The 19098-nt window shown below is 33.9% G+C and overlaps 1 protein-coding gene across 1 annotated transcript; it reads left to right on the top strand.

Moving 5' to 3' along the window:
- Positions 1-7450: 7450 nt before the first annotated feature.
- LOC111045533 (gamma-aminobutyric acid receptor subunit beta-like) lies at positions 7451-18526 on the top strand. The gene is made up of 6 exons (XM_039424477.1): positions 7451-7688; positions 9166-9323; positions 10161-10445; positions 12576-12812; positions 14783-14918; positions 15160-18526. The coding sequence occupies exons 1-6, from the start codon at positions 7558-7560 to the stop codon at positions 15464-15466; spliced, it is 1254 nt and encodes a 417-aa protein (XP_039280411.1). The 5' UTR covers positions 7451-7557; the 3' UTR covers positions 15467-18526.
- Positions 18527-19098: the final 572 nt, after the last annotated feature.

Raw genomic sequence — 19098 nt, forward strand, 5'->3', positions numbered from 1 at the left:
GTGGGTCTCTGAATGAAACCCAGAGTGCGTCCAGGTGCTCTGAAGTGGCGGTCCCACTATTGGTCTTACTTCACGCAGGGCCCGTAACCCGGCTGGAGGACATTTAAAAATCCTGGCAAATGTATAAAATTAGTATTTTTTTAATCATTCATATTTTTATTTTATTGCTCACATGAGGTTTTCGCTTGTGCATCAGATAGAAAGTGAGAGGGTAATTTGATGAGATGATCAAACGTCCATGCCTCTCTGCGGGATTCGAACCCGCGACCAGATAGCGCTAGCAGACTGAAGGGTGTCTCGGCTATCCTGGTCGGCATTTCTATTTGAACACACAAAGTTTCTATCATAGTTCATCGTGGAGGTAACTGTTTTGGGTTTCATTTACATTGAAAGTAAATAACACTGTATTTACTTACATTATAAAATATTCACACTGCTCAGCCGTGTGGTCTGGAGCATCGCAACTGTAGTCTACTATAGTTGGCTCTGGTCGTGATTTTAAATCTCGCTAATGATATACTTGTTCAATCATCTCATCTCATCACTTGGGCACGAAAGAAAGCTTATGTGGATGAGCAAAAAAGGTTCTCGATTATTAATGAATGAATGAATTTTTGAATTATTAATGAATAACTTTCAAATGAATTCACGAGCAACATTAATTTAATGCAATAGATAGATTTATTCCATTGGAATTCAATTACTTCATCAGAGGAACTCCTATTGACAGAATAGTAAATTATAACTTATTAGTTTTTATTACTTATAAGTAATTTGAATTTGATAATTTATTCAAAGTAATTACAATGTATCATTGTCTAGCCATTTTCAAAATATAAGTTGGCCTTAAACCATGACATTTATTATCAGTGCAGTGACTTGGCTTGTGGAACAATTTATTCGCTTTTGTGTTCCTTCGCCGCATCTGAGAGGCAGATGGGATTCATTGTTTGTTTTCGAAATGTCCAGATGTAGAGAAACATAAATCTGTGGAAAAAGTATTAGCGAAAAAGAGCATCAGAATGCTTTTGAAGCGCAACAAAGCAAACGTTCAGACACCGGAAACTGCCCAAGAGTTCGAGAAGTCGGAGAATTTCTAAATTTGAAATTGGATTATATCCAAGAAACATTTTTACGAGAGCAGGTTGAAATTAGCAACTTGTACAACTTCATAATACAAGAGATTAAGCATCATTAGAAGCGACTATATGTAAGCGGTTGTAAGCATGTATAATATGTGTAGTTGACTTGGATTGATCGTTAACAATCCGATCGTTATCATACAGATTTTTTTAAACAGAGCATCAGATATATTTGGAGGAGACGATTCTAGTTACTAATGCTTACTAGTTACTTAGTCGTTTAAACCACATACCATTTCCCCACAATTTTATTAAAATATTCATCAAGTTTCAATTGAATGAGGTAGAAGCCATACTCAGAAGTATAATTATGGAATTCAAAACCAGAGAAATGTTTTAGGAAGAATCTGTTATTGAGTTATCCAAACAGGGATTTTTTTTCTTCATTGACCAACATAATCCAGTCACTATATACATTGGTGCATGCAATTTATATTGTAGTTCTGATTTTTTAATATTAAATTATTTGGGTACATAAGAGAAGTCCAGAACCAATTTCTTCATGCAAAATTTCCTTTTGTTAGATACAGAGTGGCCCAAAACCACGTATTTTCGGCTCATTTTCCAGTTTTCAGCTATTTCTGCCAAATCTCGTAATCGGACAGAAAAAATTGCTCTTGCCTTTTCTTTAGATTATAAAATTATGGATAAAATGAGATCATTCCGAGCTCTCTATCTCCAATGAGTACTGAGTTATGATTTTTCAAAAATGAGTGAAATTTTAAGAAATAAAATCAATTTTGAAGAATTTTAGTATTTGTTCAACAATACCTTCCGATTGTTACCATTTAGATTACCATTTAGGTATAATTTAAAATTCCTCTGGGCGTATTATTGTGCTTTACAAGACTCTCAGGTAGAGCGCTCCATCTCATATAGATTTCCAGGTACACCTGACAACAATGCTCCTTGTAATTTTTCTGTCCGATTACGAGATTTGGCAGAAATAGCTGAAAACTGGAAATGAGTCGAAATTACGAGGTTTTTGGGCCACTCTGTATCTAGAACAAGGACATTATGCATCAAGAAATTGGTTCTGGACTTCTCTTATGTACCCGAATAATATATTAAAAAATCAGAACTACAATATAAATTGCAAGCACACCCCCTTTTTTATGTCTATATTGACTGGACTAACATTATTTCTTTATCGAACAAGTTCTTAATGTTATCTAAATTCGGGAGAGAAATATCTCGGTATCCTTATTCATTTCTCTTCCGATCATTTCAATAATGTGTGTTTTTGTAGAGATGGAATAAATGATAAATAATACGATTTTTGGGGAATTTTTCATTTTACTCTAAAAATTTAATTTCCTCTTCCGCCCTCCCTCTCTCGATCACGATCTGCTATTTGTATTTAATAATTAGTCCAGCTTCTTATGTCCATGAGACATAAAAAGTGGAATAATTATTTATTATTTTATTCAAAATTATGTGGATAATCTTCATGAAAGTTAAGAATTCGAAACAAGTTAAAAACATGTTTTTTTGTATCCTGTACATGTATAAGCCAGTTCTTCCCTAATAAGCCAATGAAAGTTAATAGTATTGGAAATGATAATAAATGATAGATTAGAATCCAGGCGTTGTCTAGTTTCGCGTCTATCCTGATCTCTAATCTAATCAATCGTAGTAAATCATTCCAACTCCCCTAATTTTATCAAACTTAATTGATACATAAGTATCGGATAGGATTATAGGATAGGATATAATTTATTATACAGATCTACACAAATACTAGTAGATTAAAGAATGGAGATGATATTACAAAAAACAATACTGAACCATGATCGATACTCAATTATGGCGTTGTCTAGATTTTGCGTTTCGAGCGAACATATTATGGAGATCATGAACAAGATCGTCATGTGAGCAAAACACAGGATGCAAGACAGAAAACTTTTAAGTTTCGAACATTTCGAAAAAGTGCTTCGTGTTCGATTTTTCTCCTCCGAGAAAACTTCTCATTCCCTTTTCTTATTTTGGAAAACACCAGCTTTTTCCCTAAACGTCTCTCTTGGTAGAAATAAATTTCCTAATTAGTTTCCACAAACTAGTTTGCGGTTAGAGCTTTAGTCTTTCCGGGTCCGTCGATTGGACTGGATAAGATCACTATACTTTGGTTGAATGAATGAAAAAGTTTTAATTCTTGAAAAGCAACATGTTAAAAACATTAAAAAATATAAACTTCACAATAATTAAAAAGAATAGTACTCCTCACCTAGAACGAGTCTGTGTGTGAGAAGGGTCACTTCCTGATGATTGAATCAGTACCTACCACCTTCATCAATTTTTGATAAAGTTATTCAATTGTCAATAAATTACTGGAATTTAGTTATTCAGTCATTTTTGAAAATGGAATAGCTTTTTGAAAAACCATTTAGCCTTTGCACACCTTAAGGCTGTGCAAAGGCTATAAATAAACCTTCTTCTGGTGATATTTTTCAAATTTGAATATTATCAAGTTGGTAATTTTTATTAAATTGAATAACGTTCTCAAAAATCTATACTTCCAGAAAATTCCTGTTTTACTAGATCAACAATACCATGAAGAATTTATCCTCTAAATCTCATGGATTTATCTCTTACCTAATTTGAAATGTTCTGTCCCAAAGATGTAAACTTTAGGCACTCATATCTCAAAAAGTAATGATCGGAAAAAATGTTTTCTTAAGAAAACTTTTCCATTTCGATAGCTTGATGATATACAAATCGAAAAACTTTGAAAAATATCACCAGTAGAAAGTTTATTTTTAGCCTTGCACAGCATTAAGGAGTTTTTTATGGAAGGTGGTGGGTTCTGAATTTCCGATTCAATCATTATCATCAATATCGTATTGCAAGTGTACACATGACACTACCCATTTAGCCTTCCTCTGTCACAGTTCCTGATGATTAATGACACCCAAGTCCTCCCATTCTTAGCGTCTGCCTATCCTTATTGTTATTCTGAACAATGGATCGCTCAGTGGACTATTTTTGCCGAATCGCTCATCGGACGACACCGTTCACGGAGGTAGTGGGAGAGTCGTGTGCAATTCAAATCAATTTTGCGTAGGTAGCACAAAATTAATTCAATTAATTTAAATTCAATTTGCGTAGTTATAAATGATAACTACTTATTCGGCTATAATCACACTCTTAGAGTTCTATACATCAAGTTATGTAACAACTCATGGGTTAATGAAATATGTTGTGAGTCGATAAGTATAATATTCCATTAGAACTTTCCATATGTTATCCAGCAGTACATGAGAAGAGAGTGAGAGGGGAGTTTTGGAAATTTCAGAGTATGGCAAAGGAGAAACAATAATTGACACCAATAATATGGTGACCTAATTAGTTGTTCGCTGGTCTCATGTCGAATGCTGAGCAGCCACCTCCCCAACCCGCGCTATGAAGACAGCAATGCTGGCTCTCTCGGTGTGCAACATATCCCAGGGAAGGTTAAGGTAAAGGCAAAGAGTCAAGTAAAACAAGTTGAATGAATTTAAAAAGCAATAATATTTATTAATTATTATAAATTGATTAATTATTTATTTTGCACCCCACACAGGCTAGGCCTCGGGGCGTTTTTTGCTTTATTCATTCATATAAAAGAACCTTATCATTATATTACTGTACATTTCTATGTTTCGATGATAAAAGAAACAGATTTGTCTGTTATTGTACTGATTTTTGGACGAATAAAATATTTTTCATTTCATTTCATTAATGTGTATTAAAATGCAAAGGCTCAAGTTGCCTTAGATTGCCTTATATTCTTGTACTTCATAATGAGTAACGAGTGATAATGAAACTAATCAGTTATCAAAAGTATTCCACAAATACTACGATAGTACGCGACTGAATTGAAATACCCTTTTTAAGTTGATGAATCACGTTTGTGACAGAAAATTTCAATCAATCCTAAAAAATAATAAACATTGGAATAAGCCATATGAACATTCTGATATACTCAAACTCTGTACATATGCATGTTCTGCCTTGATTTGTGATACTTTTCCTATTTATGGCCATGATAAATACTAAAGGATATTTATAGACTATGTATTACTGTAATGATTGCAGTGGCACCAACTCATGTTTATTTTTCACGTCATCGATGGGTCAGTAAAAAACTATTTTTTCTTTTGAACATCCAGTGATCAAGTATAATATTTCTCATGCGGGGAACGTTTCGTAATTCCTTTGATATTTGAGAACTAATACTATGATATTCAGTTTTGGAAAGCATAATAGAGTGGGACTTTATATAGATGACAGAGGAAAAACTCTCCATCTATCCGCTCCCCTATCATGAGACCGATCAAGTGTTAGTGAGATCTTGACCCCCTCAATATTTCTAAGCATTTGGTGTCCCTATTTTGTATGAATATATGAATTCTTTAGGATGTAGACTTCATCCTCTGTTAGAAAATGTCCAACTCCTTTGTTGAAAATGACCTCATTATTGAAATCGCTATGTCAACATGAAAACAGTGTCGTCCAATGGAGGGAAGAAGAGCACGGTATTTCCCAACAGCGGAAAGATTTAGTCATTACCATTGAAGGGAGCGCGATCAGAATAAGATGAACGTGCTGCCAGTTTTTCAAACAGCAAGCAAGGACCTGACCTAGTTTCCCTGCTCAGATAAGCTTAAACCATTAAGTGGCAAGCGATCCCACTTGGGGTGCGACCTCTAATACCCCCCTCACCCCCGCACGACCCATCATCCACTCACCGATCAACCACTCACTTCCTCTTGCCTCACCAAACAGCAAAGGCATTTCCTCCCCACTCCCTCACTACCACCGTGAGGAACCGATTCACTCCTCCCCCTCCCCCACCATCAACCGAGCCATTCACCTAATATTGCTTCAAAAATCTGTCACGCCGCGTCTTCAATAGACTGCTGATTCACACCACAAATCACATGAGCTCCTTTGTCAAACACAACTCACAATGTGTTTATTTCTCATGAGAAGAGATTTCTATTGATGGAGAAGATTGATAGTGTAATAGTGGGGATTGAGTTGAAGTGTTTTTGCACATCAATTTCTTCTTTTTCGTGTGAAATATTTGTTACCTAGTAAATTTGATGAGTTTATTTAAACTTTTATAAAGAATGTTCAGTATGAATCTGTGATATATCCAAGTTTTATGAATGAATATCCAAGTTTTAGTGCCGGTTAATTTTTAATCGTGATTAATTCCACGAGAACCAATCAGAGAGGCCGTCTTTTTAGAAAAGTCCTTCTCTTATTGGTTCTCTAAGAATAATTCACGGTTAAAATTTGACCGGCTTTTGCGCAACCGAGCCTCTGAGTTGTGAAAACTGATGTGTTAGTTTATAGAATTTGAACCCTGAAAACAAAAAAGGTACCCAATGACAAATTCCCTAGAAAAGAGAATAAAAATTTCTAGTCAGCCTGATTATGCATTTCTTTCAATCTGTTCTCGTAATTATCTTTAACCTTTTTCTGGTTATAATAGCTTGGGAGGTTGGCTTGGGAGTAAGTGCAAGAGATACCGTATAATTGCTGAAGATTTGTCCATTTTTTTATTTCCATTGATTAACTGTTGACACTTGGAATTTTGGAATGTCTCTGCTGGAAATTTCTATCCATAATATATTGAAATCATTCTGAAAATTGAAGTTCAGATCGAAAATTTGTGCTTCTGAAATAATTTTTTACCGTCGTTATCGATTCCATATTATTTTTTTGATCAATGAAATTTGCAATAAATATTGAACTCAGTTATTAATTAAAAATTGAATCACTCTTCGAGACAGGATACAATATTAGTTAGTTCCACTTGAGTTTAATAATGAAAAAAAGATAAAACCAAACACAAAAAAATATGAAGAAAACAAAAAATAACGACTGATTGATTTTCTGTAAATACAAATCAAGTTATCTAAAGAAACGAGTAGCCATACTTAATATATTACTTGTGTATCATGATTGTGGAGCTGTTTTGAATAATTTGGATTTGTGGATCTGTACGTTTCCAAGATTCAGATGGATTTTAGAAGCAATATAATGGCTGGTGATTGCTCGTTCTAGCGAATCACTCCTCATTCCTCGAGGGGTTACTGATGCTCAAGCCTAATGCAATCAATATACAGCTGCAATGGAGCAATTAAAGCCAGATGAATCAAGCTTGTTTGTTGTGATCTGAATATGGATGCAAAACTTCTGAATGAGCAGATTTTTCAGTCTGATAGATCGAACTCAGTACTGGATGCAATCGGAAATCAAATATGGAAATTTCGAATTATTCTAGCTGACATGAATACATAGAGTTGAATTCAAATCAGTACTTTCTGGAATCGTGAATGTTTGAAATATCTATCACGAGTGTCGTGTATTATCATTTTCTGTTGAATCATGATTGAATTTCTGTTTGCAGGATTACACAATAACAATGTATTTGAACCAATATTGGAAAGATGAGCGGTTATCATTTAGTAGCAATGATGAGGTGCTCACATTATCGGGAGACTTTGCTGAAAAAATTTGGGTTCCAGACACGTTTTTTGCAAACGATAAAAACAGGTAAATATTGGATAATGAAGCGGAAGATGCATGTATATGAGTTGATATACTATTCTTCCAGCAAAGTATCAGTCTATTCAGTAGATATAGACTTCAGTGATTTATTGCTTGGAAATTATAGGCTTCATATCACTGCAGTTACAAAGCTGCATTGATGAAAAAACTATTTAAAAATTAATTAAAGATAAAAAATTATTTAAATTTGATCAGAAATGGTAAATATACTTTAAATGGCATGGCACCAACCAATATAATTTTTTTTATATGAATAAAAATAGAATTTTGCTAATCGATATCGTCTAATATCTAATATGTTGCTAGAGATTTGAAAATCATAAAAGGAAGTTTATTAATAAATCCTACAGGATAAGTTGTAATGAAATGCTGCAAAATCTGTCTTTGTTCAGACAAGCTGATCGAGTTGATATTTAATTTTGCATTATACAGGATGGGTGAAAAGTCCGAGAACGGCTTAATATCTCATACACAATGGTAATTTGACGGTGGGTGTGATTGGAGATCCTACTAAAATTGAAAATTCTACTTTACTATGAGTTTAAAAATCTGTTCCGCCATATTGAATGCAACTTTATTTCTTCAAATAGGAAGGTGGTCATGCAATACATGATTTCGATACAGAATTTCAAGAAAAAAAGAATGGCGAATACCGCATATCGATATCTCAAACAGTTTGAAAGATATTCACATTATTAATCAATACTATGCAAATCAGAAATGAAATTCATAAGTGGTATTGATTAATAATGTGAATATCTTCTAAACAGTTTTAGATATCGATGTGCGGTTTTCACCATTCATCTTTTCTTGAAACTCCGTATCGAAATCATGTATCGCATGACCACCTTCCTATTTAAAAATAATAAAGTTGCATTCAATATGGTGGATCCAAGATGGCAGACAAGATTTTTGAACTCATAGTAAAGTGGAATTTTCAATTTGATTAGGATCCCCAATCACACTCACCGTCAAATTACCTTTGTGTATGAGATATTAAGCCGTTCTCGGACTTTTCACCCACTCTGTATATAGCTTTCTATCAATCCTGTATTAATTTATCATGAATGAATTTTTATTCAGGTTGTAGGCTATTCAACGAGAAAATTCGTGTTCAATAATTTATTGAACAATATTGTTCAACTACTGAATAATAATAAAACTCTCAATAGTGTCATAAAATAGGAAAAAACTTAACAAGTTTCCTGTATTTTATTACTCTATCTATATCAGAAGACTGATATACTCTATCTTGTGCATAAAGTTTAAACGAAAAAATTTTCAATGCCCTGGAATCCTGAGAATTAGTTCATTCCATTATATAGCCATAATAAAAATTATGGTTTTTTTAGCAATTATTCATTTTACCAATTTACTGAAATTTACACTTGATATCTAGAATAGAGTAACATGCGTATTCACATTATCTGTTTCCAACAATGATTGATTTTCAATTTTGCAGCTTTCTCCATGACGTGACAGAAAGAAACAAATTAGTGAGATTGAATGGGGATGGAAGTATAACGTACGGAATGCGGTTCACTGCAACACTCGCCTGCATGATGGACCTGCACTATTATCCATTAGATTCACAAAATTGTACCGTCGAAATTGAAAGCTGTAAGTATATACTTTTTATTAACAATATTTTGAAAATCACACAACGTATCAGCTTTAGGGTTATCCTGTTGATCCTTTCCCAATCATTCCCTGTATTCTAAGTTCTTGTGAATGGATAAATGAAAACCTTATGTTGGTATCTATTGGGAATTTACATCTTTTTCGAATGGAAGTGATGTGTTTGATTTCCACCCTTCGTTCGGATGGTCTCATCGAGTCATGTCAGAGCTTCAATTTTTGTCTGATTAGATCCCAAGAGCTGTGAAGTCAGAACCAAGACAGCCAGGTCATTTGATATTAGCTCCATTCACATTTATCATTCTTCATAGATCTTAGAGGAAGATGATAACTTCCATAGTCCAAATAGCATATTTTACAATATTTAAAATGATATTCTTTGGTCGTCATGAATACGGTACGTATTATTAGTTGTATTTTTCTAAATATTTTTGAAAACAAGTACAAAAAAATGGGGCTGTTTTTAGATTATTCAAGTTCGGTCACCGACTCTCCACCGTAGTATGTTTTGTTTTGTTGTTGATTTAGTTGTCACGTATATTCATGTTAATTTGAATAAAAATATAAATCTGAGTACCCTTTTAAATTATTTCGTCACAACATGTTTCGGCTACTAATGCCATTTTCAAGTGATTTGAAAATAAATAGATACTGGTGAAAGATTCTTATAATAACGAAAATAATTTAATTTTATTTGTAAGGAAATAATTTAAAAGGGTACTCAGATTTATATTTCTATTTATATTGAAAGTAGCCCTAGAGAAATAAGACAATATCATGTAAATGTTTTTGTAAGCATTGATGTGATTATGTGTCTAGATGGTTACACGGTGTCGGACGTGGTGATGTACTGGAAGGACACGCCGGTGCGGGGCGTGGAGGAGGCGGAGTTGCCACAGTTCACCATCACCGGCTACGAGACCAACGACCGCAAGGAGGAGCTGGCCACCGGCGACTACCAGCGACTGTCGCTCTCCTTCAAGCTGCAGCGCAACATCGGCTACTTCGTCTTCCAGACCTATCTGCCCTCCTGTCTCATCGTCATGCTCTCCTGGGTCTCCTTCTGGATCAACCACGAGGCCACCAGTGCCCGAGTCGCTCTAGGTCGGTCTAACATCTTAGTGGAATCGATAAAATAATTTATCTCCAGTGATAGGAATGACCTATATGTCACAACATTTATGTGAATCTTTCTATGAAGGTCAGCTCTGGAATGAAAACCTGAAGGTTCAATTCCGTAGCGGCGTCTCGAGACGCGTGGTTAGAGCACATAACCTAAACATATTTTCTTATAAATTCATTATATTCGATGATTCATTATGTATGAATCGTAAAAGCAATATACTAGCCAATACTTCTAATTCATCTGCCGCCATAATGTTCATACAACATAAAAATCCAATGAGTCTTCGAATCTAATGAATTTATAGGTTATGTGCTTAGGTTATAGGTTATGAATTTATAGTTATGTGCTCTAACCACGCGTCTCGAGATGCTGCTTAGGAATGGCACTTTTATATTCTCCATTGGAGTTCTAAGAACCATTCTCTAATACTAATACACTGAGACACCAGGCTGGGTCATCACATTTTTTGGTATATGTATATAATATAAGCAATTCATTTGAATCGCCTGTAATAATATTTTTGTCATAGTCATTCAATTCCAGCTGTTTTACATCCATGAAATCAAGCCGGTAAACAGCTGATTGTAGAACAAATAAACATATGATTCTCATTACAGCATACTGTACTGTAATAAAATCATATGTTTTCTTTACAGTCGAGAATGTTTCCTAGTTTCGAATTTGGAACAGCAAAACTGGTACGAAAACCGCCTTTTAGCGCTCCAGTTGGAAATTTTGTCAACTACAGTCAAGAAATTCCTGATTCGAAACTTGTAAACTAGGTTATGTTTATAGAATGCATGTAGTAATGTCAGCACAAGCAGGTAATGTTTTCTGTTTCTCAATTATTCTTTTCTGGATTATTATGACAAAAAATAGTGTAAGTTACTTGGACGTGAATGTCTTTTGCAGTGCTCGAATGAAATAAATTCTAGTCTCGGCTAACGCCTTGACTAGAAACATCATTCTCGCCTGCAAAAGGGCCCTTCCCGTCCTTGTGACTTAAGATACTATATCAGACGCCAATTCTGTCTGAGTTATCATGCAATATGTGGTACCAAAGAACTAATATTTGCTACTCGCTCGGACACATTATATCTTACTGGTGTCTTAGTGTATGACATACAAGCATTAAATATCAATAATTCAATAATATCAATAATAATGGTAATGGAATTGTTATCTCACATTTTTGAAAAATTGCAGAGCCAACCTGCAGCATAATGAATAATGATTGCTCATCCCTTCTGCTGCTCTGATATTATTTAGTTCGTTTCTACAACGCAAACTAGCGAGAGACGTTAGAAGCTTTTGGGAAGCGGTTGGCTCTGTGTTCGCACTGGGAAGTTCTCTCTAAGAAAAGGTGAGCTTCACGAGCCCCCGCTGGATGACGGGCCACTTGAGGTGCCGTCTGCTGAACATTATACCAATAAATTGTGATTTAAAAACTTCCGTCTCTTTAGCATGCTTTGTTTATTCACAAAGTTCAATGATTTTAGAATAGAGGAGTAAAGAAAACCAAAGAGGTTGCGGCAGCACAGTTAGCGCCTGCAAACACAAGCATAGGCAACCTGCAAAACAGTAAATTATTATGTTCACTTTCTAATCTGCTGTCCTGGTAAGATTCAGACTCTTATATTGGAGAATAATGATATCAGCATGATACTGTTAAATATTATGTATTCTTCTTTGATGGCCATACATCCCAAATCGAGCTCTGGCCTCCTCAATCGTGCCTCTTCAACCATCTTGATTCCTTGCCTCCACCTCACTCGAAGGATAATTTTTTCTTGCATCCTTTGAGACTTCATCCATCCATCTAAGCCTTGGTTTTCCCACTTCTCTCTTTCCCCCTGGTTGTCCGACATGCATTTTTTTGGGGGATCCTCAAGCCTAGCATAAATTATGCCCTACATGACCTGCACGTTGCAAGCGCTCTATATAGTACTTACTCTTTATTCTCAATAATTATTATTGCCAATCCTAACATAATAATTTTCTGGAAAATTCTCTGTTTTAATGACTCATTATTACACTTCGCTAATGTACTCTGAATATTATTATGGCAAATTCTATGCTGATCATTGTGTATGTTGTTCACTTTGCAGGTATCACGACTGTGCTGACGATGACAACGATCAGTACGGGTGTGCGAAGCTCTCTGCCTCGAATCTCGTACGTGAAAGCCATCGACATTTACCTTGTCATGTGTTTTGTGTTCGTATTTGCGGCGCTTCTCGAGTACGCCGCTGTCAATTACACGTACTGGGGTGCGCGCGCCAAGAAAAAAAGTAAAAAGACCAAGGAAGCCGAAGAAACTTCCAGAAAAGCTTCCATTGCACCAGGTTAGTTTTCTTATTTCAAAATGAAAAGAGCGTTAATATTTTATTTTTCAAATCAATAATTCTATTCTGTTGTAGTTGTAGTGATGACATTCAACCCAGATGAGATCAGGCATTGGCGTAGATAGCTGTTTGACATTGGGGGTCTGGGTTACTGGGGGGTCTGGGGAAATTTTCTATGAAAAATAGCTTACCGTATTGAAATGATTGTTTTTGAAGCATATTTCACTCCAAATCCGTTTTGAAATCCTCTTATTTGGCAGTGGTAAATAAATAAAATTCTGAGTTAATGGTTTTAAGTTTTACTAAATACAAATTATTTATAAAAAACAGCATTAGTTGTATTGTTTGTTTTTATTACCAACCAAAGCAGGACAGCTAAATAACCATAAAAAAGTTCTCCACTCACAAACCATACAAAGCTGTAATTTTTACTTAATAGCTAAATCTGTGTTACAAAGATCAACATAAATTCTCATGAGAAATTACATTTTTTAAACAAAGTCTTAAATATTCTGATTGTAACTCTTGTAACTGTCCTTGTTTGAAGAGAGTTTCAGATACAAAATACTTAGGTAAAATCGTAACTTAATAGACGAACTCCTTAAATGAGATGATCATACTGAATTCTTGTGCAAAAAAATGAACTAATAAAAATGTGTTATTATAACTAGAAGCTTCAATAAATTTTTCCGGGGGACATAGCCTATACCATAAAATATTGAGGGGGGGACGCGTCCCCCCTAGGACCTACGCCCATGAGATCAGGAGACTAAATAATTGATCATTTGTTTCTATGAAAATAGGATTTTGAATAATTTTGTTTCAGTCTTTGTGGTGTTTTAAAATATTTACTCAGAAACACAGTGTCTAGACTCCAACAGAGTTATTATACAGTTAGTGTTTCTTCATGAAAAACATCATTATGTTTGTTCAATCGTACTTTTAATCCTGAACTATTTCCAAGATTGGGCTGTTAGTGGCAGAAAATGATTCATATAAGAATATAAAACACAAATATATCAATATCATAGCTTTTTTAATAAAAGACAGCAGAATTTATTTAGGAATGAAATCCAATTTCAAAGGCTAAGCCCATCTTGTGTGGGACTGTCTATTCTAGAGTTGAGAACCCAGCCATGTTGGGGCGTTTGACATTGTCGTGCGTCCCCGTCATAGCCAAAATCTCAATACTGGATGCATCAGCATGACTACTAAACGGTTTAATGCTCCCCAAAAGTAAGACATATAGTATCCTGACAGAGGGAAATTGCTCCAGTATTCTCCTGGTATACTATAGTATGAATCCTCCCAGGGGAGAGGTATATCATAGCTGAAACCAACTATCACTGTTTGTAAGCTAGTTAGTTTATTCTTCAGTTGTATAAAATGTATAAACCCCTAAATATTTCACGTCTCGTGAAGTACATAAAAAAATTTAGCACATAAGATGTAGTTCCAATTTGGGAACATTGTTTTCAATACTGCAACACAGAATACTCCCATCTATAGTGAGGTCCACGTTATAATGACAGTATTTGATGAACTTTGGTTTTGCTATCCTTGTTTATCATTTGACAAAGCCGGTGGTAATATCCTTTTCTAGGTCCACAACGATGCCAATTATGTTTTTGACAGTGTAGAAATAGAATTAATTAATACAGAGAATCGGCATCGCTATTCTTTTATCTTTATCCACTGCCATTATAACGTGGACCTCACTATATACTATTACAATACTGAACTTTCTTACAAGATGCGTAATTAGTTGATTAATACATTGCTTCATTGACTCATTATTTAAAACTATGAAATCATTGAAAACCAATGTGATTCATATGGAAGCTGTGTTGTACAAAGCAAGCTTTGCGTTACACAGGGGTTGCCCAGTATAATTATTGTTGATGCAGGCAGCATAATAACTATAACTATTAAACATATAACTATAACATATAATTATTGTTGGCTTACAGGCAGCAAAGTGAGTAGCGGCCTCGATGGATATTCGTCGGGAGCAGGCAACTCGGGGGGAACCGATGAAATACTAGAACTGCAAGATATTCGCCTCTCGCCCATCCCTTCTATTAGGAATAGACACAATAGCACCAGGTAAATTAAATTCTATTTCAATTTATCAATATATATCTCATCAGTCATCATTTACTGTGAAAATTTGATGAATGTTTTGTAGTAACTCTGTTCTGTACATTAGGTTCATATTTTATATTCAAATTATCCTTAAATAATATTATAGTTTACTTCATATTCTTGAATTATATTCGAGTTATTCATAGTTGGTTAATAAGTGAGGCTCATAGTTGAGTTTAATTTGTGTTGAATGTTGTTGCAGATACTCGACATCGTCAGGCATGCTGGACGACCCGGCCAAGTTCCCGCCGAGCTTCCGCATGAGCCGCAGCAGTCCCGGGCCTGGCTACACATTCCCCGTCAACCGGCCGGGCCTCCGCTTCCGCGGCACTCGAGCCGCACACAACCGCCCCAAGGTGCTGCATGCACTCAAGAAGGGTGCCAACGCCATCAAAGCATCCATGCCCAAAATCAAAGATGTCAATGTCATCGATAAGTACTCGCGCATCATATTTCCAGTTTCGTTCCTAGTTTTCAACTCAGTCTACTGGGTATTCTACGCCGTATGAAATTAATGACATTGTGATTGTAACTTTTAAGCAGACTCGAACTATTATTACTTAGAAATATTGAATTTCTACTAGACGTCTCTCAAAGAACCAATGTATGAGAATGAATATTTAAGGTTGTAATTGAGTATAAATATTGTGAAAACAGGTTGTGAGGTATGAATGATCTTGAATATTTGTTTGTATTCCATGTTGTTTTCCTTGAATTATATTCTAGTGAATAATAGATGATGAAAGATTTTTATTAGCGATTGCAGTTAACCAACTACTGGAATATTATTATTGTATAATAATTATTTCAAATATGCAATGAAAGCTTAATAAAAACATCAAGTACCTGTTTTATTTAAAACATTTTAAATGTTTTATTTCAAGTTTTAAAGCGTTCTAAATAAAAAGGTTACTTCATGTTTTTATTAATTTTAATTAAGTAGCCCATTCAAGTGAAGTGATCCAATGAAAGCTATGTAATAGGTCTGAACTCAATTTTTGGGTAGTTTCATTCTTCAAATTTCCTTCTGCTATTTAGTTCTTAAGTCAATATTATTTGCAGTAGCAGAAGTCCTCAGTTTTTTTAATATAGCTTTCATTAGAAATAATTATTATTCATTAATGATGGATGATTTTTTACAGCATTCAAATAGTACCATTCGAAAAATTTGATTGGCTGAATGAATAAAGCCTTTTTAAAATAATAATGCATTAGCACAAAACTAATTACCTTGAAATTCTAGTCAAAAGGCTGCAAACTGGTGAGCAGTGGATTTTAACCCTTATTTTTTTGTCATTCATATTTTATTGAAATTCTGTGTTAGTTTCGGAAAAAAAATATGACTCTTCTGATTTGCTGATGAGCACATTTTCTCTATAGTAGTCTATTCAAAGTTGATAAAGTCTGTCATTCCACTCATTAGTTATTCTGAAGGTGTGAATAGTTTGACTCTGGATCTAGAAAATGATCATGGTAGTAGGTCAACACAATTCTAAGATCGACTCAAATAATTCGAGAGAGACAATTCTATAGTTTCAACCGTTGTAACATTAAAGTTCTAAAATAAGACAAAACAATATATTAATGAGAAAATTCATTTTATTGGAATTTTTAAGTTATTCATAAAAAATTGATATATTTTCAATGCCAACAGTAATTTATTAATAAAACTATGATGTATTAGTAATTGAACTGGTTGATTCTATGATGCATTTTTTAGAATGTGCTCATCTAAGGATATCCATATCAATTCCATGGTTTCTAACATTTGATACGGTATTATCGTATTTTTGTGAGTTTTCCTATTCAGCTCAAGATACTAAAAGCATACAGTCTCTGAGAGTAGGAACTACTGTATAACATAAACTTGAAAATAATCTCAAATCTAGTATGTTGCAGGATTCCTTAGTGTGATTATAAATAGATACTTCATCATTTTAGCCAGAACTTTTTTATTATAGATATTTCAGGATTAGTAGCGCTTACGTGAGTAGCTGAAATATTGGAAACGTTATAACGGATTTTTTAATGTAAGTTGTAGAATCGTATTAGTTTTGATATAACTGTACTGTTATCTTACAGAAGCCGGCGATAGACTATTTTTTGCCGATTTAATGATAATTTTTCTAGTGCCGTACCATGATTGTTGTTACTTTTTTATTGGAAGTCTCTGATGAATGAATATTAATAAAAAAAGTAAAATGCTTCATCATTCAAAATAAATTCAATAATGTATTGTTCATGTTACTCTGCCGTTACGTGTAAATGAGAATGAAAACACCTATAAACCTCACAATTATTATCAGAGTAAAGATCTCGAAACATTAATAAACACAGATCGCGATGAAAAAATTGTGATTGTTTTTAGCATCAATCATATAATTTTTTATGTTTTTTTCTCATTTCTCAATTCTCTAAACATACGGACCAATTTTGGAGAACATAATTAGCAAAGAATGGGTTTAGTTCAATACGCATTGATGGTAATGAAGAAATAGTATTATTAGTATTGATAACAGTACCTTCTTTTTCTAAGAAGTAAGGTGATATGTGAGAGTACTCACAGAAAGTACATATTCAAGGCGGGCGAAGCCCCCCCGGCCAGAAGGAGATTTCTAGGCAAGCCCTCTAATAATGAAAATAAACGTTGAAATTAGTATCAGCAAATGAAAACTTTTAAGAATAAAGAGAACAATGATTACTCCACTAAACCTGGTTCAATTTAAAAATAAAACATTTGTTACTATCAAAGTCCATTGGATTTATTTATTTACTGCATAGAAAAAATGGCAAGGAAGTTAATCTGCATATTATAGGAAAACAACACTGACAAAAGATTTGCTTTTAACCAAAATTGAACAGGGTTTGTGCTGTAAGTTGCTTGTGTCGTTCTCTGAAGAAAAGAGAGTTCACAAAAATAGTATCAACTATGAACCATATTATAACTGTCACAACAATATTACATAAAATTTTTTATTCGATAAAAATACTTTTGAGAATAATACTTTTCAACGATTGAAAATATATATTTCAACAGTTGAAAAAGTTTAACTTCAAAGTTGAATTTAGAATAATGTAAGCCTTAATATGTTATTACTATGTTCTATTTGTCGCAAATTATGTTTACAAGTATTGCATAATATTATTTAATTCAATTATAATGTTTTCATACTTATAACTCATAATTCTACATGAGGTGTGAAAGTGTGTTACTGAAGAGAGAATATAATAGGGTACATGAATAACTTTGAGTTGACCTTAAATAAAATTTGAAAAATCTCTGTGAAGATATTCCCGTGAAATATGATACCTTCTTAAAATACTGAAAAATCCCATACAAATAATTATTTATCATCCCTTACTCTTCATAAAATGATAATTGAAATTCCTCATTTGAAATGAGCAGCTTAAATGAAAACTTAATATTTTATTATGATTGAAACTGAGTCATATTTTTTTCTACTATAAGAGAATACTATGTATACATACCGTGTTACTATAGACGATTGTTATTTTTAGGTACAGTATTTGAATTGAAATAAATGTTATCTTGCTTTTTTAACACTGAATACAAAAACATTTTTATTATACTGTTTATTGGCTCTCCTTATCATCAAGTAAATTCCATTACTCCTTCAGTCCCTTTTCTATTATCATTTTAGATTGACAAGACTGTTCATGCAACACTAAGGCCATGGAAACACGAGGCGTTTTTTCAGACGATTTAGCACGGCACGACCTAAACAGTTTACTACTGTTACTTCAACAAAAACAGGCAATCGATCATTAGACGATTTTAATTTTGAGGTTTAATGTATGATCAACATTGAAATGAATAATTATATTTATCACAATGAATAATTATATTTATCACAATGAATAATTATCACATGGTATTGAATCAGTTTACAATAGGGCATACACACCTAATTTATTATGGTAGGTAGGCCTACAGTAAAACGTTGTAGGCTATTGGATAACATTTCAAGATATTTGATAATTCATATGATAGAAATATTGTGAAGAGTCTGTAAAGATTTGTTAATTTTACATTAAAAGTGCACGACATTGAATTGTTAGAGATTTCAATGTAATTTTCTTACCTCAGAGTCAAGGCCAATTTTTCAGCAGCTGAAACAGA

Source organism: Nilaparvata lugens, chromosome 3, assembly GCF_014356525.2.
Source record: "Nilaparvata lugens isolate BPH chromosome 3, ASM1435652v1, whole genome shotgun sequence".
Classification (NCBI taxonomy): domain Eukaryota; kingdom Metazoa; phylum Arthropoda; class Insecta; order Hemiptera; family Delphacidae; genus Nilaparvata; species Nilaparvata lugens.

Excerpts from the sequence above, each read along its gene's own strand:
- LOC111045533 (XM_039424477.1), top strand. The coding sequence starts at position 7,558 with ATGTATTTGAACCAATATTGGAAAGATGAGCGGTTATCATTTAGTAGC. Across the intron at positions 9,324-10,160 it reads TACCGTCGAAATTGAAAGCT|ATGGTTACACGGTGTCGGAC; the intron begins GTAAGTATATAC and ends TTATGTGTCTAG. Across the intron at positions 14,919-15,159 it reads AATAGACACAATAGCACCAG|ATACTCGACATCGTCAGGCA; the intron begins GTAAATTAAATT and ends ATGTTGTTGCAG.